The sequence below is a fragment of the Phalacrocorax aristotelis genome, chromosome 2 (genome assembly GCF_949628215.1).
Source record: "Phalacrocorax aristotelis chromosome 2, bGulAri2.1, whole genome shotgun sequence".
Lineage (NCBI taxonomy): Eukaryota > Metazoa > Chordata > Aves > Suliformes > Phalacrocoracidae > Phalacrocorax > Phalacrocorax aristotelis.
Genome location: NC_134277.1, coordinates 23,418,639 through 23,445,165, shown reverse-complemented (window position 1 = coordinate 23,445,165; position 26,527 = coordinate 23,418,639). Strand labels below are relative to the sequence as shown.

The following is a 26,527-nucleotide window of genomic DNA, read 5'->3' as shown; positions in this document are numbered from 1 at the left end:
CTCCCAGTTTTTTTCATAGCATGTATTGTAACTTAATATAAAGTCTTACTTCCAGTATCGCTTCTCATTTCTGTAGTGTAATAGCTTTTTGGTTGCTCAAAGCATATATAGAAAATCAAATAAAAACCAGTATTTAGTGTTCCTTTTTGCTTGGCTTCTTAAGGAAATTTATGTTTCTGAATGCTTTTGGGACCAGAGCTAGGTCATTGAAGGCCACTGAATTAACCCACTATTCTGAGTATCTCCAGAACAGTGTGTTTCAGGAAAAAATGCAGCAAGGTAGGGATAGGTGATGCTTTTTAAATATTTCTCCCAGGAGTTCTCTAGGTTTCAAATCTGTTGGCTCATTTCTACCCAGTTGAGAGAGTACGGTTATCTGAAGTGGTGAGGTTCTTGCTCCATGAAAATATAGCCACCCAAAGGTGGGAAACTGCAGGTGCCCTGTTAAGGGAAAGGCTGCAACATATATGGGGCTAGACAACTGTAAGAGCAAGACACTGTAAGTGTTCCCCTCCTCTGTGAGAAGAGCTTTAGACGAGGCATGAAAAATCTCCCATGTGACATCAATCCTTAGGACACAAAGCTTCGCCTCAATGTTGATGCTCATGGAAGTACCAGTGTGCCATCCTTATGCAGTTTGACTGAGAACTAGGAGGAAGGTCAGCACTATACATCCAGGTCCTTGTCCCCTTAGTGCAGTTCTGTACTAGGCAAGGGGCCATACTATGAAAACCTATCACGATACTTGTTAGTTTCCATAAAATTAACAGAGTATGAAGGTAGTGAAAAAAGAAAACACTGCTTCTGAGTAGATAAGGTTATTTTTCTTGGCTCATTTTTCTGAGTTAGCTTGAAGTTCAGCAAATCATTATAATCTCATAGCTCCAGTTTGGGAGGAAAAAAAGACCAATGTCTCCTCTGAGCAACACCAATTCCGAAGACAGGGAAGAATAAATATGTCTTTAATGAGAATAATCTGTGTCACCTTCAGAGAAGCACATCTGCTATTTCTGCAGAAGAGACATAAGTTTACCCAGAAACATGCATTTTTTCATAGTACTTTTACTCCATTTCCAAATTTTGTTTCTTGGGGAAAATAGTCCAAAAGCAGTATGAGATGTACTGTTATCTTTAGTGGTGCTGTGAGAGTGCCCATGTAGGAGTATCGCATCGCAGGCTGTTAGACACCTTTGCAGACATTGATGCAGAAGGAGTTGCTGGGGTAAATGACAGGTAAGCCTGTATCTGTCCTTCTGGAGCAGATGCAAGTCCACTTCTACTGCTGCTGTCACCCAGCCAGTTGTGGTGAGCTCTCTTTCACAGCCCCTTGTAGCTGTGCTTCCCTGATGCTGTGCATGAGCAAAAAAAGCCATGCTTTTTGAAACCATTGTATGAGAAACAGTTGGGTTTCAGGCATGTTTGTCCTGTAATTAGCACTTGTGAATAAATTTTTGAAGAATGTAAAGTAGGTCTGGCACCCATCTGTCAGAGAAGTTAGAAAACTTGGTTGTCTGGTGGGGAAGAGGAAGAATCATGCTGGCAGTACTGAGTTCCTTCCACCCTGTAAACCTCTACCGAGTTAGCAGAAGCATGGGGGAGGAGAGAAAGAAGTTCATTTTTTAAATCCTTCCTGACATAGTGTACACATGTTCTCTTACCCTCTGCCTCTCCTCTTCCTTTGTCTTCCTAACTTTTTCCCTCGTCACAAAATATTTACATGTGGGGAATGGCGAGATAGCACAGTATACACTAGATAATGGTAATTTACTACAGATGTGTTGTATATTTTGAATTTGAGGCTGTTCCATGCTCTGTGGATGTTGCTCACAGTAGAATTGGATGCTCAAAGCATTTCCTCCATCTGTAAATATATAGCGAACCTGCGCTATGTCACATTTCCTAGGACTGCATGGTTATAAAGGAAAGACCCATTTAAAATAATCTTGATGCAGCCAGGGCAGCCCTTGTTTCTAAATGGCAGCTGTATTTAACTTCTTCTGAATATACTAAATACCTATTGAGCTGTTCTTTTTGGTTTTTTGTAAATTTTTTTGTCACAGCAATCTGGATTTAGTGTTGCTGTAATCTCACATTGTAATGTAATGGCAATAAAATGATTCCCGTAGAAGTCTAGAGAGAATCTGTGCTAATACCATTAAAATGTTTTTTACCGAATCAAAACAAATGCGGCGTTAGCATGTGGAAACTGTGTTTATGTGATTATAATGTTTCAGCAATATGAGATTACTGTAGGAAGCAACTAATCCAAACCTAGAGAGACTTCCCATTACAAGACCATTAAAATGACACAATGACTGAAGCGCGTGTTTCAGATGGGAAAAGCGGAAACACAAATCTTGTCATCAGTATTCAGGCAAAACAGCTATTGAGCTCAGTGGGGTTTTTACCAGAGTCAGGAATGCAGTACTATGGCCTTTTTAGCAGCAAGTTGCTTTTCTCGTAACAATACCTCTAGGAAAAATATTTACTTCACCCGTATTTAATAGTTGGCTAGTGGTGAGAGTCGTATTTTATGCACCATACAATTGGTGGTTGTAAAAATTTGTCCAATGTTTATTACAGAAGTGTTAAGGTATTGTTTCAATGCTGTTGTGAAATAATACAAGTTTTGGTTATACCTTAAAGCAATTCTCATTTTCTTCTTATCTGAATATGTAATTTTCAGGAAATACCGTTCATTTCTTTGTTCATACAGCACCTAGAGCAGAGCAGCCTTATTCTTTGCAGGAACATCTCAGTGACACCACAGCATAAATTAGTGATTTCCAAAAGCAAGATACCTGTTATTGCCAGATACGAGCCTACCTGTTCATCTTTTGTCATAGGAATCAGCACCTTTCCCCCTCCCCTCAGACTGGGTTAATATCCAGTAAATATAATTCACATGTCTTATGTAGGACCATCTAAAATATGCTTGTCTTGTCCAGGATTGTTTCTTGGCTGCCTCCATAGTCCATGGAAGGAGGCTGATAATACAGAAAGCGGCTTGTCCTGTTCTATTACAAACATTCAAAATAGGCTAGATGAGTTGCCTCTGGATATGTCTTTCCATCTCCCCTATGAAAATGATCTAGATGATCATCCTGTAGAAGATATACATAATTTTAGATGGCTAAATTTTATGAATGCAATCCTTGATGTATGAAAGAAGAAACTTCCTCAGAAGAAAGGTCTGTGTAAAACACAGTATGCAAGTCATTAGCAAAGCACATGAACATTGATTTCTGTAGTAACACATACTTGCTTAAATTACGCAGCAGTACTTATTTCATTTAAAAGCTGTTCGCACCTAAAATCTGTTTTTAAAGACATTGATTAAATTCTGGTTCCGTCAAGTGAATCTGATTAAGAATAATGTGTCATTATAGCATAATCAGGGCATGCTGTCTGTGTAAATGACAGTAGGAAAAATATCAGGACAGTGGTTTTAAAAATAATTCCAGTCACAGGTTGTTGGCTGTCTTTATTTTTCATAATTTTTTTATTAAAAGCGGTGGGTTTCTAAAACTGTGTTAGTAAGCAGGCACAGACATTAATATTAATCATATTTTTCATGCAGATAAAATTAGGCCTACTTTAAATGCTGTTTGTGTCAGTTTCTATTTTTGTGATGCTTCTTGTATTTATAAAAATCATTGGCCTCAATGAGAAGGTTCAATAGTAGGCATAGGTTCTGTAAACTCTCTCTGTGTGCTATAACCTGAAATGTAGAGTCTAAAAACCAACAGATTGGTGTCTGCTACAGAAGAAACCTGGCACTGAACTGGCAGTTTTAAATGTTTCCTGCTGTTATAAATCAGAAGACAGCAGCCTCGGGCTGTAAGATCGCATGCACACAACCATAGGTCTTTGCAGTGGTCAGACCAGATTAATTGAGGGTAATCTAAATTAACTGTGTCGGAAAGGAATTAGTGGGAACAAATGTTGAAAGTCAACTTTTTATCAAAGTAGTAAACTGAAAGTGAGCAAAAAATCTCATTCATTTAGAGTGGCCTTTTTTGGGAACTGCACTATTAAATAACTGAAAAATATGAACTGGAAACTTGTCAAGGAAACAGATTATAATCACTTTTTGTCAGGTTTTATCAAAAGAGCTTGTATATTTAATTAAATAACAAAATATTTATGTAGGTTTGTTTTCCTAACTTTATAAATGGATTTGAAAATTGTCAGTGAACATGGGGGGAAAAGTGTTTCCAATGCAGAGAGTAGTTATCACTGTTTATGCTGTCAGGGTTTTACTGAATACCAGAGGGTATATATTTAATACAAAAAAAAAAAAAAAAAAGAAAAAAAAAACCACAAAGGTAACACTATTATTTTAGTGTCTTTGCTGTGCATGTAAGAATGACTGCGATCACTGAACTTGCTCTGAAACAGTGGGTTGCTCCATAGAGCACCAGCTTTGTTCAAGGATAGAATTGATGACTGGGTTGGACAACTTAACTGAATTGCAGCTAGCAGCAGTTTCTGACTAAGGCAGGTATTTTGCTTTTAATTATTTGCTCAAGAATAATGTTTTCTGAAATCATGCGCTTCTTAATTTATTTGGCAAAAAATAAGTCATTATATTAATCAGCCAGCAGTCTGTTCTATGAAAGTAATCATTCTTCTGCCTTCTCAAACAAGTCAACACATTAGTCTAGAAATGGTGTTCATAAAAGAACTGTTCTTCTTAAATCTGCTTTTACACAAGGCAGACAAACATAGTTGGTCAGTTCTTTCTCTTTCTTATGGATGGCCACGTTTTCATATTAAATCAAATACCTGCCAGCACTACAGACTTCACTAGGCAGGTAGTAGCTGCCTTTTGCAGGGGCTGGGTCACTTTTGTACATTGGTACCCTGACAATCAATGACTGCTTCTCCTCAGATTAAGGTATCCCCAGAGACCTCAATGTTCTTGTGCCCTTTAAGATGTTGAGGTCAGTGCCCTTCAGATGTCAGTTTTCTGTCATCCTGGTAGATTAACTTTAGCAGTTAAAAGGGAAGTGTCCTCTGAGGGCTTCACCAGTAATAAACCCGTGTTTATGGTATTATTCACTAAGAGGGAGGCAGAAATGGGAAAGACCCTCTCTTTAATCAATAATGCATGCTCTAGTTAGTCCTGTCCTCTGGACATGATTAAACATGTATTTTGTTTCCTAACTGGTGATTTTGGTTGCCTAGGGATTATAATGCTATATCCTCAAGCCTTTGCAACTAGCATCAGGAAGATCTAACGTGAACTGGGTAGTCAGCTATGTTTAATGCTAATATGGCAAATAAATGAAAAAGACTACCGCCACCCCAAAGAGAAAAAATACCCCAAAATCCCAGTAGGGAGAGCTGCAGCTAATTCTAACCGGTAGCGAGTCAGGCCAGACTTGCACAGGGCAGATGCGTTTGACATGAACCAACTGCAGACAGTAGCTTCCGTGTGTATCTTTGTCACCACTCATTCGAAGTTTTGAGAAATAACATTGTTTTGTTCATGTTAAAGATGAAGAAAAAAGTCTCTTGGAGGCTGAGCCATATAAATTAAGCATTAGGTTAAGGTCTGTTCTTAACTGTTAAAGTATTTGGCCAGTGAAGGTGATGGGAAGAACCCTTCGGCTTCTGGCCTTATGGTTGGGGCCACGCTGTATCTTTAGCGACTGTTGTCGGCTTTGGAGGAGTTGTTCAGGGCTGTTCCAGACTCCCACAGCGCAGCTGGTGGGAGAACCTGAGCCTCTGGTGATGTCTAAAGAGCAGATTATTGCCCCATTCCAGCATTTCTCATACAGAGGGGCAGACAAGGTGCCCAAACACAACTTCCTCGGTGTGCAAGGGGGATAGTGAGTCTTGGAGAACACATAAATAAAATGAATGTACCAGTAAGAAATATTCAGCCTTGGTGCCAAGTATGTTCATCTGGTGGCTCAAGATGACAAAATTTGACAGCTGCTGAAGAGCAGAGAATCCTAAATGAACATACAGTGGTTGTTATTAAATAGGAAACATTTATCTTAATGTGTTATTGACTATAGCACAAAAAATTACAATGATTTTCCTGTGCTGGAATGTGGCATTTTTACATTGCTGGAGTACTGAAACAAGCACAGCTGAGTAAAAGAAATGCTTTGGTTTTCATATTGACCACTGTACTGGAAACAGCATTTGAAAACTTTCCAGCAAACAGAATCACAGAATGGCAGGGGTTGGAAGGGACCTCTGGAGATCATCGTGTCCGACCCCCCTGCTTGAGCAGGCACACCCAGAGCAGGGGGCACAGGAACGCATCCAGGCAGGTTTTGAATGTCTCCAGGGAAGGAGACTCCACAACCTCCCTGGGCAGCCTGTGCCACTGCTCTGGCACCCTCACAGGAAAGTAGTTTTTTTCTCATGTTTAGGTGGAACTTCCTGTGTTCCAGCTTGTGCCCATTGCCCCTTGTCCTGTCTCTGGGCACCACTGAAAAGTCGGGCACCACTGAAAAGTCAGGCCCCATCCTCTTGACACCCACCCTTTAGATATTTATAAGCATTGATAAGATTCCCCCCTCAGTCTCCTCTTCTCCAGGCTGAACAAACCCAGGTCTCTCAGCCTTTCCTCATAAGGGAGATGCTCCAGTCCCCTGATCATCTTGGTAGCTCTCCGCTGGACTATCTCCAGCAGTTCCCTGTCTTTCTTGAACTGGGGGGCCCAGAACTGGGCACAATACTCCAGATGTGGCCTCACTAGGGCGGAGCAGAGGGGGTGGATAACCTCCCTGGGGGGAGGCCACACTCCTTTTAATGCATCCCAGGATACCGTTGGCCTTCTTGGGCACAAGGGCACATTCCTGGCCGTTGGTCAATCTGCTTGTCCACCAGCACTCCCAGGTCCTTCTCAGCGGAGCTGCTTTCTAGCAGGTCAACCCCCAGCCTGTACTGGTGCATGGGGTTGTTCCTCCCCAGGCGCAGCAAACACACACAGCGTGTAGGTATGTGCGTGAGAGAGAGGAGGGTATTCAGAAATATTGTAAGAAATGTTTGCTCCATCTGAAATGTTTGTTTCCTTTCTTCTTCCTTCCCAGACTTTTAATCTGATTTTTTTTCTTTTGCTGAAGAAAAATGCCTTCCTTGGGAGGGAAAGCACAGACTGTTTTGGGCCCTGTGGATCCGGACCGCCTTGGCTATACGTTGACTCATGAACACTTGACTATGAACTACAGCAGCTGCTTTTGTCCACCTTCTCCAGGGCAAGAGCCTCTGTCTGGTGGGCCCATTGAGATGAAGAACTTGTTTTGGATTAAGCAAAATCCCTACAGCCATAAAGAAAACCTTCTTTTGTATCAGGAAACAGATGCTGTGAAGGAGGAGCTGTTGCATTTTAAAGCAGCAGGGGGTGGGACAATTGTGGAAAACACAACCACAGGAATTGGTCGGGATATGAATACTTTGAAGAAACTTGCTGAAGAAACTGGAGTCCATATTATTGCTGGGGCTGGGTTTTACATCGATTCCACTCATTCTTCTCAAACACAGGCCATGACAGTGGAGCAGGTAAGTCTTAACTATTGCTTCGGAGTTACACTTGCTTGTGTGTTACAGCTGAACCAACACTACTTGTATGTTCTGGGATTATCTGTGTCAGCATTTCCAATTCTTAAGCTCCATTTTGTCTCAGGGATTTGTTGTAATGCAACAGTAAAAGGAAGATAAAGTACTTCATGTGTGGGAATCTGGTACCACACCATTATCCTGTTCTTTTTACAGTTTTCAAGGAAGGAGTATATCCCTTCTGCCCCTTTTGTCTCTTTTTCTGGCTAATTGCTTCCCAATGAGATCACCCAGAATGCTTGTAAAAAGCATAAATAATTGCAGTAGTTACAGGACAGTTGTAAATCATTGCTCTTCTCAGGCTGACTGCTATACCTCTCTTCTCTACCGTTTGTGCAGACTTTTCAGGGCAGGGTCTACATCGAATTGTCTGTACGGTGCCTAAGACAATATGTTAATAATGACCAAGGTCCCCAGATATTCCTATAACAATAAATATTCATCTTCTGTTAAGAAAATGTGATGATAGGGAGAAAAGAGAAGGGAACTCTCCAAGGCAGGAGGCTGTGAATGTGGTTGAACAGAGCTGAGAAATTTTTTTTAAAATCTGTCACAGTTCACAAATGAGTCAAATTCATTTTAAAAATCAATGGTCAAAACTTGAGCAGATGTAAAGTGATGCAGCGCTGCCAACCACACTGGACCCAGGCTGGCCCAAGCTATTCAAACAGTACTAGTTTTCCTAAATATTCTTGCGTCACTTGAAATTTGATACAGATTTCTTGGGGCAAAGTCTTCCCTTCTGTATTTGGTGGGCTGCTGGACGCTCACAGATGTCCTGTACTCAGCAAGTAATAAACACTTAATCCAGTCCAGAAGATATCTGGTTACTTAGGAAGGGCTATGCAGCAACTGATCCGTGGTAACTGGTGGCTCCTCATTTGCCAGTGAATTTGACCTGATGATATGTTTTCTCATTAGGCAAAGGCAGTTTGAATAGTTTGTTGCCAGCCCTTGCTGAGCAACATAAGGATGTTGCTGCAGGAGATGTTCTTCAGGAGAGGTGTGAATTCTGTATCGTAGGATAAATTGTTGGGCAGAAACCTGCTGTAAATTGTAATAACTTGGACTGACTTTTGTGTGCAGATTGAGTATTTACCAATATATTGTATGACGCTATTGAGGAGACAAGGTGAGGAGTAAGGATAAGGAAGATTTATTTGGAATTGGTGTGGGGATTTTCGGTTTCCTGGATTTGCTTCAAACCTTCCTTCTTCTCTTGTTCACTTTATTCCTCCTTAAAATCATTATTTCCATGATTTCAGGGCCAAAGAGTTAGAAGGTCATCAACAGTGCCATTTTGTGCTCTGAATTTTGTATGTATTCTTTAATATATATGGCCTGTTCTGGAAAATAGAAACTAAAGCTGTTATAACAAATTGCTTTTATTAGGAGATTCTGATGACTTTTTTGATTACAAATATTTTAAAAGCAAGCTAATTTTGACCCTGTTTGTTAGCTGAGCTGGGTTCTTGTAGTTCTGAAGTCATTGGAGCTCCTGTTGTTTTATGTCAACATTCCCACAAGCAGGATTTGCCTTAAACTTGTCTCCTCAGGATCTTTGCCAGTCTCTCCCTTCCCTATATGAGTGACAAGGTTTCCTTACTCTCTGAGCCCTTGTTTTGCAAGAAATTGCATTGAATTGTTTCTGGAGCCAATTCAGGAGTGCAAGGCACAGGTTTCATGCTGATCTAACTTTGTTTTTTCAAAGAAAAATTAGTCTCAGCCTAAATTGGTGTTCAAATTTTATGTAGACCAGCTTTACAGGCAAACCTGGGCAACTACGTGAGTGGATACTGGTAAATTGATTTGCTTTGTGTTTATTTTGGTCTTAGTGAATGGTTAGGGTAATGTTAGTTGACAGAAACCAGATTTTATCTGCAGTGTTTTCACACACCCAACTGTTAATTCAATAAGTTCAGAAAGACCTCGGGAGTGTAACTAGCACAGTGTCCATAGGCCAAATTTGATGCTATTTAACACAAATAGTATTAATAACCAAAAATCTCATCTTCCTGTTCTCTAGCTTACAGGCATTATTGTTGATGAGATACTCAATGGAGCTGATGGAACTAACATCAAGTGTGGTGTGGTGGGAGAAATAGGTTGCTCCTGGCCTTTGACTCAGAGTGAACACAGAGTGCTTCAGGCAACAGCGCAGGCTCAGTCACAGCTTGGGTGCCCCGTTATAATCCATCCTGGCAGGAACAGCGATGCACCTTTCCAGATTATCCACATTCTGGAGGAAGCTGGGGCTGATGCTTCAAAGACAGTCATGTCTCACCTCGACAGGTAAGCCGACTGTTCTGCTGTCTTTCTGGCCGTGTTGCCACAACCCACTGGGGTTTAGGGGATCTACTCTGCAAATGGCTAGGTTTCTGTTGCATGCTGCGATCACGACATGAAAAGTTATTTTCAAGTTTACTGACTTAAAAATATGAAACTACTTATATAGAGCTTGTTGAGCTTCCAGCACTTCAGTCAGGATCAGCGTTTAGGTTCACACTGATAAAGAGATTTGGGGATTTGAAACGCTCTCTTTGAAGGCCTGGGAGTGAGATTAGGAATATCTGTACCCACATGTTTAAAAAGTGAGGATTCCATTAATTTGTATCCCTGCACAAACCACTGCATTTACAAAGCATTAGACATTGATCAGTTCTCACCAAACTGGGTGAGAAGCTGCTGGCTTCCAGTTTTTTTGATAACTGGGCTACCCTTAAGGGCCTGACCAAAGTCTCTCAGATACTAATGAAGAACTCCTTGATTTGGCTGGATGCTGGATCGAAGCAGAAGCCAGACCTTTTCAGTTCTACCTCCAGACAGAAGAAATATTGCTTAAAAAGAAAATAGCTGGGCTTTGGATAGTTCTTAGCATAGACCAGAGAGCTAACTTTTAGTTTCCTTGAGAGCAAAAGCCAGGAGTTCCACATCAGATGTGGAGAGGAATTGGGGTGCTTCTCCCTCTCCAGTTTAGAAACACAGCCTTTTTTACCAAATGGGTTTTTTGTGACCTTGTGCTGCTCATGGTGAGCTGGAAAATGTCCAACCATTGATTAGTTTGGACAGTTGCTGAATAATGGAGACTGTTTGTGGTCATATGATTCTCAGCAATTGGATTGTTTGCCCTCAATGTGTGTGTAATACAAGCAAGAGCACTGTGCTCCAGATTTCTAATGGTTATAGGCTCTAAGAGCTTGTAAATCAAGCTACAGGTGTTTTGTATTCACACACAGCTCAATGTTTTATTTGCGGATTTTAGGAGCATAAAATTCAGTGCCACAAAATTTCATTTATATTTTATTATATATAAATAATATGGGCATTCTTTATGTATTTACCTGCATTCTGTTTTATCTATAGCTATATTTTTCTCTCATTTTTAAAGAAAAGTTGATTACTTAAATCTTTGTATAAAGAGGACTGAGGAAGCTGCAGGTGTCAGTACTTAACATAGCCATTCTAAGAAAGCATAAACATCCAGTTGTGGTTTTTTGCCTTTATACGCAATTGTAAATCATTGAATTCAGTGATTTGTTGGTGGAAAATAAGCAATATAAGTAGGAAAACAGTCAAGGCAGAGATGCAGTTTCACTAACAGCCGCTGATGTACAATATGACATTTCCTTATACTCCTTCAATCATTACATTCACACATTCAGGTTGGCACTTGCTATAACATAGACTCTAAACTACTGTGAAATTTGGCTTCGCAATGTGCATTTAACATTTTAACTCTCCTCCAGTAAGAAGAATCCATGTGGGAGTATCCCAGTCCCTTAAATGTGAGATAAATTTGTACATAGCTACATATTTCATGCCTGCTTTTGACATAGACAGAATGGTAGTTTTCTGGTGGATTTACAGTCAAATGATCAAACCAAAACACTGGCTACCATGTTTTGCCATTTAGCACCTTATAACAAAAGGTAGCAAGTGTCCATAGTGAAACTGTGGTGTAGATAAAGGCTGGGAAGCAAACGCTATTGAGTCTTGGCTTTGGCCATTTATTAGGGATTAAGGCTATAAAGGTATTTTGGTAGAGATGAACACTGATTCCCTTGAGTAGCTGTTGTTGGAAGGCTCACAGCAACTGGTAAGAATGCCTGTTCGATAATGGTTTGGTGGATGTCCCTGCAGTGATTTATGGATGAGGTCCAAAGTACAGGATGCTTCCCTGTGTCCCATCTCCTTTTCTGTGCATTCAGGGCTGCTCAGGGACACATGTTGCCCAAACACCCAATTCCAGCACAGAGATTAACAATTCAAGTTGGGAACTGCTGCTGCTACTACATCTGTGTGGACGCAATGGCTGATGAAATTAAGCTTTCCTGCTCTTTGTTGGGACAGAGCACCCAAAAGCACAACACTAAGAGTAGTTTTCAAAAAAATTTCTTCTGGATGTGATTATGAAATTTATTGTTGGTTTTGCCACCTGCACAGTAATGAATACTCCTGGCTACTGTCTCCCTGTGAACTGAGCAGGGCTGGATCTAAAATGACCCGTTCTCTTGCTCTGCACTTATAAAACTCATTTGGTAATAAATGTTCAACCTCTGTAAACTGTAACATTTATTTTAAAATAATATTTTTAATTAATTACAGTTGGCAAGTCTTACACTTCTGCTGATGGCAGGCTTGTTTGACCAAGGGTTTTGTCTCTCTCAATCCATCTGTTTCTCCTACTTGATCCTGTTGTTAAGTCATGATACTGAAATTGTGACATCAGTCATTTCCATAGCAACAGACTGTGATGTAATTGTGTAGAATAAAAATAATTTGTGACATCAGTATCTGCAATAATTAAAAAAAATAATTAAACTACTGCCCTTTTGGTTAACTATGCCTTTCTTGAGGGAACTTGTTTTTTCCTTAGATGAAAATGAATGTGTTGTGGTTGAAAAGATAAATTTATTAAGTATCATCTGAGTGTTTTTGTTTTCCTTTGGATGGCTTATACTCTTGGTAAAAGTGTTCCAAAGGAAAAAAAAATTATTTCAGAGAGCTCTCATTTCAGTTGCCATTCATTTCTGAATGAGCAATGGGTTTCAGTAGCTTTCTTCCTTCACTTTTCAAATCTGCTGCAAAGCCCACGTCCCAGGTACTCACAGCACCATTATATATTTTGGTGAGAGCGTTTCCTTAAGGCATTCTGGCCAGATCCCAGTGCAAACTATGATATATTGCTGTTCTAATGACAATCTAGAAACATAACAGTACAGAACAGAAACTAAAGACAAAGTTGTGTATTACCGGTGTGTGATGGATGAAACAAGCCCTGGATGTAGCTGTCTCCTCTAACTCTTTTGGGAAAGTAAATCTGTCTTGTGTAAGCAATCCATTGTCTTTTTTAAAATGTCACTATGAATTAACCTCCTTCTTAAATGTCCTTCCTTGTTAGGTTGTCTGTTGAGAGGTTTAGTGATAGCAAAAGTAAGTAGTACCTTTCCTGTTTCCGTTTAAAGATGATCATACATGTTTTCATTATTTCATGGGGGAAGAGCTGGTTTTGTTTTGGTTTTTTCAATGCATGAAGTCCCAGACGAATGTGAGAAAGACAATGCTGTGTATCAGCTTAAGGTGCATGCGTCAAAGAGGAGTCCTCTTTTTCAAAAGGGTAAATTATATCTTAGATTATTGGTTTTATTCCTTGCAAGTAGGAAGTTGCAAAATATCTCTCCTCGTACCAAGAGATTTTTTCCTTTCTGTTACAATGCTAACCTTGTGTTATATATGTTCTGCAGGACTATATTTGATACTGAGAAACTTCTGGAATTTGCTAAACTGGGATGCTACTTAGAGTATGACTTATTTGGTACAGAATTTCTTCACTACCAGTTCCATCCTGATATTGACATGCCGTGCGACAATGAAAGAATTGCAAGGTATCTGCTTCCGTGCAGTTTAAGCCATAGCATTGCCATCGACAAATTAATATTATTGGTACTTGTTTTAAGGGCATCACAGAGTAATTCTGCTTGCTGTTCAAAATTGTCTTTTTTCATACTAAAATAATGACAAATTTTTTTCTGCTGCTGTCACGTCTTTAGGGCAGCGTGCATAATTTCTTCTGTTTGCAAAGGAAGATGTAGAATCATAGTGTTGTAGAAAGTTACTTTAGAAAAGGATCAAGAGCTTTTTTAACTTCATTCTCTGTCCTAATTCCATGCTGATTTGGTTTAATTTTATTATTTACTGCACTTAAATAGACTGAAAAAGAAAAGGCTGGAGATACAGGGCTTAGGGTTTGGCTTTTGTTTGAAACATAGTATTGGAAACCTAGTGCTGCTACTAAGCATCATCTGAGCCTGTTACATCTCCTCACCAACACGCTAACTGAGCAAAACTCATTGGTTGACTTGGATGTATTTGGTCCGTGCTTCCATCCTGAAAACCAGACTTTTGTTCTTCCAAGAACTTTATCACCTCTCCTCCCTCTCTCCTTTTGCCCTTCCTGTCTTTTGAAGGATGAGACTCTTGTCCCATCGGAACTCCTGTGCTCCTCACACTCACAATGTGAAAATACTGGCCCCACTGGCAGGATGCCTCTCATCAGCGCATGCAGTCTCAGCTCAGCTGCACAGCAAATCTGTTGTGCTGTGCTAGCACAAAGTATTGCCAAGGAGATGCATTCCTGTCTGAGACAGGTGGGGTCAGCTGGGAATGGGCTTCTCACTCTGTCTGGAGGTGTGATCCTCCTGTGCTGTTTGTCCACAGGGTTTGTGTGCAGTGAAGCGGCAGGTTTCTGAGGGGTGGGGTGCCATCCTGCCTGTGTCTTTTTTCCTTCCAGAGTCAGAAAAAAATTATTTTCTTGTCTTTGATGAGATAGATTTTAGGATGCCTGATCAATAATGAAGACACTTTCTAGCTTTCTCTTGTATTTCAGACATAGCTTCCCTGCCCCTCGTTCTCAGAGTAGCCTCAAGACTTTTCTTCTCTGCTTTGAGGCCGCTCATAAGAAGGATCCATGGTTACTTTTCCACATACTGCCAAGTGTTTGCTGCTGCTTTTCACACTAAAAGTCATTTCTCTCTCTTAACAGGACTCTCAGTCTTGCCCTCAGTATTTCAAACTGTTGCAATGAATTTGCAGTTTTCACATGTAGAATGGGTAGAGTTGCTCCCCTCCCCTGTGCCTCCTCCCCCCTCCTGTGCCACGGGAGGTCAGCATGTACAGAAGCACTGTGAGGAGGAATATGTGTAGAGGAATGGACTATGCCTTGGTTAAGAAGTGCTTGTTCAGCTGTGGCAAAGTTTTCATTCCATCCATGATACTTGCTCAGCTACCAATGTCTCTCCTTAAATTCTCTGGCATTTGAGTATTTCTTGTGGCAGGCTGTTTATAGGAAGAAAATATGAAAAGTTTGTCTTCTCCTTGTATGGTATGAATATATGCACTTGAGTTAGAAGTGCCATTAAATGGATTTTGTTGGGCTTTTGATGCACCCACACTGGCATACGATGGTAGTGGCAATCTCCTTAGGTTTTGGGTTTTTTTGGTCAAACATCACCAGAGAGGTGGAAATCAAATTGACCTTTAAATGTGTTGATGAAAACACCAAGTGGAAATGTATGTTCAGGTCTGGTCTATTCAAAGCGTAAACTTCCATAGTCATGGCATATGTACGCAAACACAGTTTAGCTCTGTGTGTTCTTACACATTTTTGCTGCAATCTACTGCCAATGCAAGTAAAAATCTGAATTTTCTCGTGGACAGTTTTTCTTTGAGTCAGAAGCAAGGACTAACTAAACATACAGGAATGAGCAAAAAGCAGCAATGAATATGGAATATAAAAGACCATCTGCCTCCCTAACCCATGAAATGAGTCCAAATATGAAAGGAAATGATTCTAAGAAGATGTTTGGTCAGCAAAGAACTTAGTCCCTCCAGCGTCATTGCTCTCATTCTCTGGTTGGCTTGTGGTGTCTCTGTATTTCAGGCTAGAGAAGATACTTGTGATGTTCTATTACTACAGTGTACATAGTGTTGTCCACTATATGGCACTATATATGGTGTTTTTATGACAGAAGCTAATTTTTTACCAAGTTCTATCTTACTTGCCTTCTTCCTGCTGCCCATATCGATTTGATCCTGCTACACGTATCTCCTCATAACTAATTGTAATAAAAACTGACAGTAAGGGCTTTCAGATATAGTGTGGTTACTTATAAAACTAGTATTTGCTTTCTTGCTGATCAAAGCACAGTCAGGAAGGTAAGATTTAGAATTTCACAGCACTGGCAAATGATGGAATTGGGTGCCTTCATGAGGAACGAACACTTTCCAGGTCTGGTCTATCCGTCTCTGCCACTTTAATGCTGCAGTCTACTGCCGAACTAAACTGAAGCTAGGGGGAAACTTAACAGTCATGCAATACAGGCGCCCACCAGATAAATTCTAGGAAATGAACTGAGCAAGGGATTAAGGTTCCCAGAGTGAAATGAACAGTGGAACAAAAGGAGTTGTTGTAGCAGACTGGTTACAAGGGAGTGACCAAAAGGATGACTTCTTTTTCCAAGCTGATTTGTTGTCATTTTGCCAAGTCTGTTCAGCTGGGCTGCTGCATTAACTCCTCTTGCGTCCTGCCATACACGGGCACTGTGCAATGCCTGACTTGTCGTCTTCTTTAATGAACACCTCTGAAGCACGTTTGGATGATAACTGCCTATATGGAGTATGATGCTGACAGCTTAAAATTTTTGTTAACCTGATTTGCTAAATGGGAATTACCTAGAGATGTGAAAGTAGTTGTGTAAATGAGACAGGCTTCTTAAAGGACCTGTCACACAGAGTCTGGTCCTTAGCAAATGTAGTGGGGCTAGCTTTGTGACAGCAGCAAGAACTAACCCCATTAACTGGTCATGCTGAGCAGTAGTTTGTGTAGGAAATTATTAATTACTTGTGTATATAAAACCTGTGTGCCATGCTTGGTGATGCTGAAGTTCTTTAATTCCTCCATGGACTTAACGGGACTGGGAATGCAAAGTCACGTGCCAGCTGGAAAGAGTTTTCCTTCTCCACTTTGAGATGCATGGTGGTGTGTTTTCAGAGGTGGTTTTTTTTCCTTTCCATAAAATAAGTGTTTTAATTTCAATTAAATATAAGGAATGCGTCTTCTGAGTACCTAAAAATAAGTGTTTTCAGTTATAATACAGTCCAGCAGTACAGTAATGTAAAAAATTTAAATCCTGCTCAGTTCTGTGCCTTTGCAGAGCGAGAACCTTTCACTGACAGGTATACTTTTTACTTTTGTAGGATTCATATGCTGATTGATGAAGGCTACGAAGACAGAATTCTGATCGCTCATGATGTGCACACTAAGAATAGGTTGATGAAATATGGAGGTCATGGATATTCACATATCCTTAAAAATATAGTTCCTAAAATGCTAATTAGAGGCATATCTCAAGATAAAATTGATAAAATACTCCTAGCAAATCCAAAGCGGTGGTTGACTTTTAAGTAGGAATAATGAATAAATACTTCTATTTTATAGGGAACCTTGATAAAAACCAGATCTGTTTCAGGAGAGCAGTCATTTTAAAACTTGGCTCTTTTCAGAGAAACTGGGAATTATTAATTAGATGCGAACAAACTGATAATGATTTTTATTTTTAATTAGAAGAACAAAATTATGTATTCTCTCTGCATTTTCTCCCTTCTAAAAGTCTGTTCATGAATGATTTACTAGATATGAGCCTACCTGCAAAATCTTTTCAATTTAAATTTTAAAATAGTTGTATCTAGAGAGTAATCTAATACTATTACTGTAAGTTACCCCAAAATAATTTTGAAGGTAGATCATCTGGACTTTGGAGGAAACTACAGTTGCCAATTAAATTGCCCTTCTCCAGGGGGTGATTTTCATCCTTGTAATATTGACAATCTTCTAATTATCCTTGTATTCTTTAAATAACGCTTGATAAAAGGTCTGGGACTTTTAAATAGCTTCCATAGGTAACAGAAGGCAAAAGAAATCTCAAGTAATTCTAAAAATATATTGTTTCTTTCTAGTTTAACAATTTACTTATTTTTAACTGAAAGTGTAAGAAATACATGAAAAATACATTTTTGAATAAAGCAATCTGATGACCTTCTAAACTATGTGCAGTATTATTATGGATGTCTTCTTTTAATCGCATTAATTTTTTATCCTGAACTTTTGGAATCCCACAGCAATCACACAAAACTTCACGCAGACCAGCTTTTTATAAGGATGCAACACCAAAAGTCAAAATGTATTACGTAATACAGTTTTAATGAGTTGCAATAGTTATAACAAAGGTTGTGATATAAGTCTTTACAAATCAGTGTATCAAGATATGATGAAAAAGGAAGAAATGTTTGCCTTATATGTGTTTTTGACATAAAGTGTCTTTGCTCTTGTCTAACTTCAACCAGGGCAGGTGATTTATCCAAAAAGTGGTCTTACCCAGTAGCAGCAGTAGCCTGATTTCAAAAGCTTCTTCAAATTTGACCACATACGTCTTGTAGTATTGAGCTTTTCCAATAAATACCTTAGTAAATATGCATTGCTAGTTGACAATGATCTCTAGCTTGGTACATTACTGCTTGATACTACGGAGAAAATCTCTAGCTACACTGCTGTTGTGAGTGCGCTAACCAACAAAAGCAACAGTGGAACGAACAGACATGAAGTCAGTTACACATCTGTTATTAACATACATTACCTTGTAGAAAAGAAACAGGAGTAATCACTACAGTGTACGGATATAGGTTGGCACTTTGTCATAAAGTAAAAGCGTTAACCATTCTGGCGAGAAAATACACAAGCAACTGGCAGCACAATGTCCCTTTACAAATCCTAGGTGAGTTAGACTGGCGATCCTCTCACTCAGCCTAGACTAACTCGGCATTTATGTTGAATTGGACGATTCAAAACAGAAACAGCGGGTAACACATGCTGTTTAAGAAAAGCGTCACTCATTCAAACGAGATTTTTAAAGAGATTCGTACAATCTTCCCCAGACTTTTACTGAGCAGCCAACACTGAAGAGCTTTTTTGTCACAGTGGCAGACACTTTCAACATCTTAGTGCAGATAAATCTGAGTTTGTACCCTTAGTACATTAGACAAGGTTGCTTGTGGCAAAGTATACGAAATAGAAATGCTAGGGTTAGCCTCTATTACTCTTTAACAATTACAGAAATGTTACCTTGATTTTGCAAAAATGATAAAAATAAATAACATAACCAACTGTGCTAAGGAGCTAGGTAATTATCTTGCTAAAATTTAGGTTTCGAATGAAATCTGAAAGTTCATACCTGAGAGAAATAGACAGACTCCCCTCCCAAAAACAAAATAAAAAATAAATCAATTTTCTGAATAAAAATATTCTGTGGACATTACTGGTATGACTGATTTTAAAGCATTTTTATAACTATGTAACTCATAGTACCTGTGTTTAGTTAATTCTCCAAGCCATTAATCCTTTATATGGATTAAACTTCTTTGAGACTTTATATATATATATATCTATATATATATGAATGAGAAAAATAGGTTTTAATACACACTTCTTTTTTTGCATGTAAATATCTGCTTCTTTCTTTGCATATGTGTTATCATTTTTGGTAATATGCTTATCTGTGTCCATTTCATAGGCACACCTTACTACAAACTGGTAACTAGCTACCATGGAAAAGATCTGGGTGACAGCATTTTCTCACGTGTTAGATCTCCTGCTCCTCCTTTGTGGGAATAATCCCACTAACTTCAGTGAGACCGGACACCTAAGACAAGTGTGGTTTTGACCCATTATATTCCTACGAAATTCTAGTTGAACATCTGCAGTATGTTAAGTCATAACTATTTTATTAAAATAGTACCCAAGTACAGACTAAGTCCTAAAAGACTACTGAAGACTAATTGCTGCAAAGAAAACACTCTACCTTAGTCTGAGGATGTGGATGCCAGGCTTGCTAAATATTTACACAACTAACCATCAAGAATGGGCCTGTAATGTTGCCTAAATATATATTTACACGTGTTTACAAATGAAAAGCAAAATCCTTTTTCCACTAACATCAATGGGAGTTTTGCCATTGGCTTCGGTGGAATCGGGGATTCGGTCCAATAGACTAGTTTGTCAACTGTTATATTTTTCAGGAAAAAAAATGTTTCTTCTATCCTTCTTTTTCTTTTAGAGCACAGCTAAGGGGAAGACAAAATTTAAACAACTCCACTGCATTGATTTTATGTTAAAAATCTAATGTAAACCTACAGAGCAGGAACACTGAGTTAAGGCTTGAAGCTGATTCATTTTAGTTTTAAGTGGAAGGATAAGAAAAGTACAAGGCAAACAATTCCTTTGGAGAGAGAACGTATGTTTTGATTACCTCTTCCTTTTATTGTAAAATCATTCCTCACCACACTATGAGTGGACTCCAAGCATCATTGTTAGCAATTAAGTCACAAGAACCAAAGCTGAAGTATGGATAAAGCAGCAAGATCATAACACATCAAAGTATCATATACACTGAAGAAATAACTCAGTGTCCTTAGGTGGTTTTTTTTCCTATAAAAATTTGATTTATGTAGGACTTCATTCACATGGACACTAACAATGAGGAAGTATTTGCTTTGGCGGTAGTGGATCACACATCTGTTTAACTTGGTTTGTAATTTGTTAACATAAGGTTTCTCTGTGTTGTACAGATGTGAATCAGGTAGCATTCGACTTTTTTCCCCGCTACTGAGGTGTTCGGTGGTCGCTCTGCTGGGGTGCTTGTTTCATTGACTTTTGCCACGCAAATCCATTGCTCAGAAGAGCAAACTTCATTTTTGGACGGGTTTGGTGGGTCTTTTTACTCATTATCAGTCAGCATAAATAATAAATCCAGAAAATGTGCTGTATTTGTTGTTGTTTCCTCCATGTGCTTTTCCTCCATCTAATTTAATGTAAACTTCGTCTCCTGGCTCCAAGTGAAGAACCACGCTGTTACTGGCATAGTCGTAGTTCTGATCAGCATCCTGAGCAATCGCACTAGCTCGAACCTACATGAGATACATAACGAGTGGTTAAGAAAACTGATATTTTCACTGCACAGTGAAATAAAAGCATATCCTCAATGTTCTGTTCAGCATGTCTATGTTGCCACTTTAAATGTCCAGCAACATATATTTAAGGTTTTTTTTCATATGGATATTACAAGACAACATTGGAAACTAAAGCAATAATCTGCTCATTTCTTGGTTAGCATATTAATACACAACCGCTTGCACAGGGTAAATGTTTGGAGCCTTTTTAAAATGAATGCATAATAACAGCTGGAGATCGGAGAACTGAATTTGGTCGCGTGCCAGTTCTACAGTGATGTAACTTCTATTTCAGCAGAACAACTGACTGACATTGGCGAGGACCCACAGTGAGGCCCTATTGATACCAGGCTGGACTTTTTCCAGAGGCAAGTTATTGTCACGCTACTAATAGGATCAGGCCACAGACAGAATGCAAAAAGTGCACACCCACCCACGGACACGCAAGCGCCAATGCACACAAGCAGGTAAGGATCCTAGCTGGCGTTTGGAAAAACTCTTATTGCCACATTTCAGTAAGCAAACATTTAATTCCTGTGCGTTGTAAGAGATGTGCATTTGAAAAATCGCAGGCGAGTCGCTATTTCCTTTAAGCGGTTTTGGAATTTATGAGTAATTGAGGACTTTTTATTTGCAACTTTCACTTATACATACGTTTTTTTCCCATTTCTCCCTTGCTATTCCACTACTGATTAAATTTGACATGACTAGCAAACTGCAAGTAATCTGTAATTTCAAGACGTACATTGGTTTCCAGCAATGAATAGCCTGTGCCATTTTAAGTCTCCAAATCACTTACATGTAATTTGACCCTGGTTGGTAAAATATTTAAACTTAGTTGTATGTCATTTATTTCAGTGTAACACATTATCTGCTTGTTGCTTGTTTTTGTTCTGGCGTAGTTACAGAGCAGGAAGTGATTTAGTGGTACTGCAAACCTGAACTAAGTAATAATGCATGACCTGGCGCACTATATGTGGGGTTTTAGCTGTTCTGAACTGAAAAAATAGGCTATAAATCACAAATTTCCATGGATTCCTTTCGAAGTTTAAATGATGCATTTCCAAATTAAATTTTCATGTGATACGATCTCACATTAATATTGAAATGTTAAAAAGGAGGGAGTTTTTTACCATGCACGATCTTACGGCATTATGCAGCTTAAAAATCACAGTAGGTGGAAATTCTTTATACATCCTGTAAGAAGAGTGAGAAAGGCTTAAAAGACCTTTAGTGGTGTGACAGTGCAAATTTAAACTGATACATGGCACAATGATAAACCACGACTATTTCAGGGCTTCTTGATCATGAATCGCCTGGTGTAGACTACAGAAACAATCTCTTTTGCTAGTGTTTAAGCAGTAATTATTCTAAGCAGAGGGTATTTCCTCTGGATTAATGACTAGCAGGATGGAGTTGAAGGCTCTGGGCCATTAACCCTCCAAAGACAACAATGGGCTGAGACTCTTGCTGGTAGCATCAGCGGAAAGGGCAAATGGGAAGGAATAAAAAGGCTATAGATGAGGTAGGAAACCTTTCACAGAGACCTAGTACCTGGCATACTGGCAAATAAAATTGTTGAAATTACGATCCAAGTTTCCATTCACACCATAATTAGCTGCTGCTTTGTGGATTTGTTTAAAATGTAGTTTTTCTGTGGATAGTAAAGGAGAATTCAAATTGTATTAGTGACTGTCCTAAAGGAGGCAGCGTATGGACACTGACTACAACAGCAATGGGTATTTTGAGATTCTACATAGTACATGCTGGCTGAAGAAAAAAAAGTTTCTGGGTATCGAAAGTCTAGGAACCAAAGTGTAAATCTTCCTGCCCTACAGTCCTACAGTGACGAATGTCCTGTAAACTCCAGTGCGCTTTTCTTAAAGGTTTTACCTCGTTTGGTTAGCCAGAGGAATTTCTTCTTAAAGCCTGGGAGAACAGTCTCAAATGAAATCTCAGTGTACTGCTGCAAGAGGGTAAATATATCTCAGAATTAAACCGTTAACGGACTATACATTTCATAAGTTGCATGACTGCTCACCTTGTCTTTCGTGAAGTTATGCTCTCAGGTGCAGGCATGTACTAGCTAAGCTATGTGATCTCAGCACTTCCCTGTTCAAGCTTTATAACCATTAAAGCAGACACGTGTTAACAGTGGAGACCTTGAGATTCCTCCTGTGCATTGCTTGGGAATGGTTGGTTTTTTTCTGAATCACTAAGTCATACACTTGTCAATGGTTTGGTTTTTTTCATTGTCAGAAAACACTGAATTTATAATGTTTTCTTTGCCAGACTCCATTTGAAGACTGCGTTCCAAAATATCTGAGCTTTCTTCCAAAGACTACACAAAGTTAACTGCTGTCACATCACATCAGCGTTCAGTGTTTCAAGTATAAATCATAAAAAGGAGAGACTGCTGCATTAAAACTGAGCATCGATTCTAAACAGTCAGCATGCAGATATTTACCCAAATACTTATCTTTGCATAGATATATACAAGTATATACATAGAACCCCTGCCATTTTTTTCTTTTAATTGCTGCAGGTTTAATTTCTCTCATGTTTAGAGTAGTTATATGTGGGAATGGTTAGACTTTGGGCTCAGTTTAATATTTATAACCAGTTACTTTTTAAAAAGTAGCAGTATGTGTTTATTATTCAAGGTTTGGGGAAAATAAACGCTTTAAAACATTATAAATAGGGTTCAAAAATAGATTAATGTCTTAATTGCAAGTAAAATGGTATTCTCGCCGTGGACAACATTGCATTTGTACGAAGAAGTCGAAGTGAATATTTTGGAATGTACTTTGTGTTATTAGTCCCGGTTTATCTGCTGAGATAGTATTTATGGCAGATATTTTCTAATTTAATTAATTGCTGCCGATGCCCCCATTCTTCTGTTTGGCGGTACTTCCGAGGAGCCGGGAACGAGAGGCGCGGCGGCACGCCGGGTTAATTCGCGGGCCGCCGGCGCTCCCCGCAGCGCGGGGCGGGAAGGGCCGCCGGGCGGCTGCGGCCCCGCCGCGCTGCCGGGGCTCCGGGGGGAGGCGACGCGCAGAGGAGCGAGCCCTCGGCGACCTCCGAGGCACGGCGGGGACGCGCAGCCCCATTTTCAGCCCGATGGTCACCGCGTACAGCGGATCAAACACCCCACATACACACACACACCCCGGACCCATCCCGCCGGGCGGGGGCTGAACGGCACGGGGAGGGCGCCAACGCCGGGCTCCCCCAGCCTGGGCGAGGCCGGCCTGGCGGCCCCGGGACAAGCGGAGGCATCGTATGACCTGTTGCGCGGCCGGTCCCTCGCCCTCCCGCCGCACGGCGAGCCGGGGCACCGGCGGGCTCTCGGAGACGGGGGCAGGCCCCGGCACACGGCGCTGCCCCCGAGCAGGGGGCTGGCGGGTACGCCGGCGGCACCGCTGAGCGCCGTCATAGTGAGAGCCGACGGGTCTGTTTGTCTGATAACGACGTACGGAAAAGCGCGAAATCGCGAAGAACGGCTACCCGGGGGCAAGGTTACAGGCACGGCCTCTGCCAGCGCGGCGGCAGCGGTCACCCTAATTAACACGGGCGATCCCTCTGCCTTTCGGCCCGTAGCATCGCAAGGTCTGTCATCGTTTTAAACGTTTGCCGGGGACCCCCTCTGGCTCCGCGGCGCTGCCCGTCAGCCGCCGGAGGCCCGCCAAGGGGCAAGGGCGCGGACGCCCGCCTCACACGGTTACCCGCCTCCCCTGCCCGCGGGGGACCTCCCTCCCCGCCGCCGCTGAGCGTGTCGAAGTCGGCGCCCCGCTGCGTGGGAGCCCCGTCCCGTGCCGTTGCTGCCTTCCGCCCCCACATCTCACCGTTCCCCACGCAGGAGCACCCTCTCCTGAGCTCACCCTACGCCCCCGGTTCCCCTTCCATTCCGGGCAGCTTCCCCTCGCGGCGGGAACACCCAGCCCGGCCCCCACTCGCCCCCGTGGGGGCAGCGCTGCGTGCGCGGCCGCCACGACCGCTCCCCTGCTCCCGTCCCGGCCTGGCTGAGGGCAGTGCTCCGCCGCCTCGCGCTGGCCGACGCCGGGCCAGGACGGCAGCCGGCGCCGGCCGGGGGGACCGAGCGCCGCCCTGCCCGCGGGCCGGGAGCGGGCGACAGCGAGGGGACACTCGGGGAAAAGAGTGCGTTGGGTCCGCATTCACCCGGCGGCCTGGGGCGGCCTCGACTCTGCGCGGAACCCCCGGCCCCTCAAGGGTCCTTGGGCACCCGAGGCGGCCGCCCCGGCACTGCCCGCAGCGTCCCCGCCAGCTCGCCCTGCCCGCTCGCCGCCCGGGGTCGGGCCCCGCTCCCCCTCCCCGCGCCGCCTCCAGCGGCCGCCCGGCTGCCCCTCCGCGCCCGCCGCCCGCTTCCCGCCCTCCCGGCGCGGCTCCGCTCCGCCCGCTCCCCTCACGGCGCCCACTGTCCTGTGGGAGCCCGGCTCCCCTCACGGCACGCGCTCCCTCAGAGAGTCCGGCTTCCCTCCGGGCGCCCGCGTCCCTCACGGCGCCCACTGTCCTGTGGGAGCCCGGCTCCCCTCACGGCACCCGCTCCCTCGGGGAGTCCGGCTCCCCTCTGGGCGCCCGCGCCCCTTGTAGTACCCATCCTCTCAAGAAGCCCAGCTCTCCCCGGGCACCTGCTGCCCTCTGGTAGCCCCACTCCCTCTGGGCTCCGGTTCCCCTCACGGCACCCGGCTCCCCTCAGAAAGCCCGGCTCCCCCCGGGCGCCCGCCGCCCTCATGTCCCCGGCTGCCCCCGCGGCGCCCGGCGCGGCGCCCACCTGATTGTTCTTGCAGAGGTCGGCCCACATGCTGGTGCCGTCGCCGCCCCGCATGAGCACATGGTAGGTGAAGAAGTAGATGCCGGGGATGGAGCAGGTGAACTTGCCGGTGGTGGGGTCGTAGTGGTTGCCCAGGTTGGTGACCACGTCGTCGAACTTGAGCACCTCGTAGCCCTCGTGCTGCCGCTTGAGGCCGGCATAGAAGGCGATCTTGGGGACGGTGCTGTAGGTGGCGGCGCTGATGGCCCCCGCCGCGTTCAGCCCCGGCGCCCCGGGGGGGCCCGGCAGGCCCTGCCGCCCCGGCTCGCCCTTCTCACCCGGCGGACCCACCGGGCCGGGCGGCCCCGGCTCCCCCGGGGGGCCGCGGGGCCCTGCTTTGCCCGGCCGGCCAGCCTCCCCCTTGGGCCCTTGGATGAAGGTGGGCAGGGACTGCATGAGGCCGCGGTCGGGCGTGGCCGCCGTGCTGGGCGCCTTGGTGCCGCCGTAGGGGTCGCAGACCATGCGGCAGGTGCCCAGCATCTCGTAGTGCGCCGAGGTGCCGGCCGAGCTCACCAGCACCGGGATGAGGATGACCAGCAGCAGCACCATCACGACCCCCAGCGCGCCGGCCGCGATCAGCCGCCGCCTGCTGCCCACCAGCCGGCTCAGCGCAGGGCGATCCTCTTGCCTGCTTTTGGACAAAATCTTGATGGTTGGTCGGGGACCTCCTCAGAGCCGAAAAAACGCCGAGCCCAAGCGAGCTCGGCTCCCCTGGGGCTTCGCCGCCCTCCCGCTGCCGGCGGCGGCGGGGGCTCCCGCGGGTCGCGGCGCTCCGCTGCGGCCGCTGCAGCCGCCGGGCGGGCGGGAGAGGAGAGGAGGAGAAGGAGAGGAGAGGGAGAGGGAGAGCTGCCGCCGCGCCCCGGCCGCCCGCACTTTTATGCTCCCGCTGGCGATCGACTTTTTTTTTTTGCAGGCTGTGCCAGTCCGAGTCAACTTTCCCTGGAACTTGCCTTTCCTCTCGCGATCGCCCCGCTCGCCTCCTCGCTCGCTCGCTCCCTCTCCCTTTTTCGCAGAGAGGACAGTCCTCAGCGGGGACGCGCCTGCCGGCTGCCCCGG

At 43.1% G+C, this 26,527-nt stretch overlaps 2 protein-coding genes across 4 annotated transcripts in view; one reads left to right on the top strand and one right to left on the bottom strand.

Moving 5' to 3' along the window:
- PTER (phosphotriesterase related) overlaps positions 1-17,685 on the top strand; it is a 22,987-nt gene extending 5,302 nt beyond the window's left edge. For all 3 annotated transcript variants that reach the window (XM_075082734.1, XM_075082733.1, XM_075082732.1), the window contains exons 2-5: positions 7,089-7,524; positions 9,608-9,873; positions 13,326-13,466; positions 16,837-17,685. In XM_075082734.1, the coding sequence (XP_074938835.1) occupies positions 7,093-7,524; positions 9,608-9,873; positions 13,326-13,466; positions 16,837-17,047 (1,050 nt within the window). In that variant the 5' untranslated portion in view covers positions 7,089-7,092 and the 3' untranslated portion in view covers positions 17,048-17,685. The remainder of the gene's footprint in view (positions 1-7,088; positions 7,525-9,607; positions 9,874-13,325; positions 13,467-16,836) is intronic.
- On the bottom strand, positions 17,187-26,527 carry C1QL3 (complement C1q like 3). Its single transcript, XM_075082735.1, has 2 exons — positions 25,433-26,527; positions 17,187-20,598 (listed from the first exon to the last, which is right to left on the bottom strand). Exons 1-2 carry the CDS (start codon positions 26,018-26,020, stop codon positions 20,419-20,421), a joined length of 768 nt encoding a protein of 255 aa, XP_074938836.1. The 5' UTR covers positions 26,021-26,527; the 3' UTR covers positions 17,187-20,418.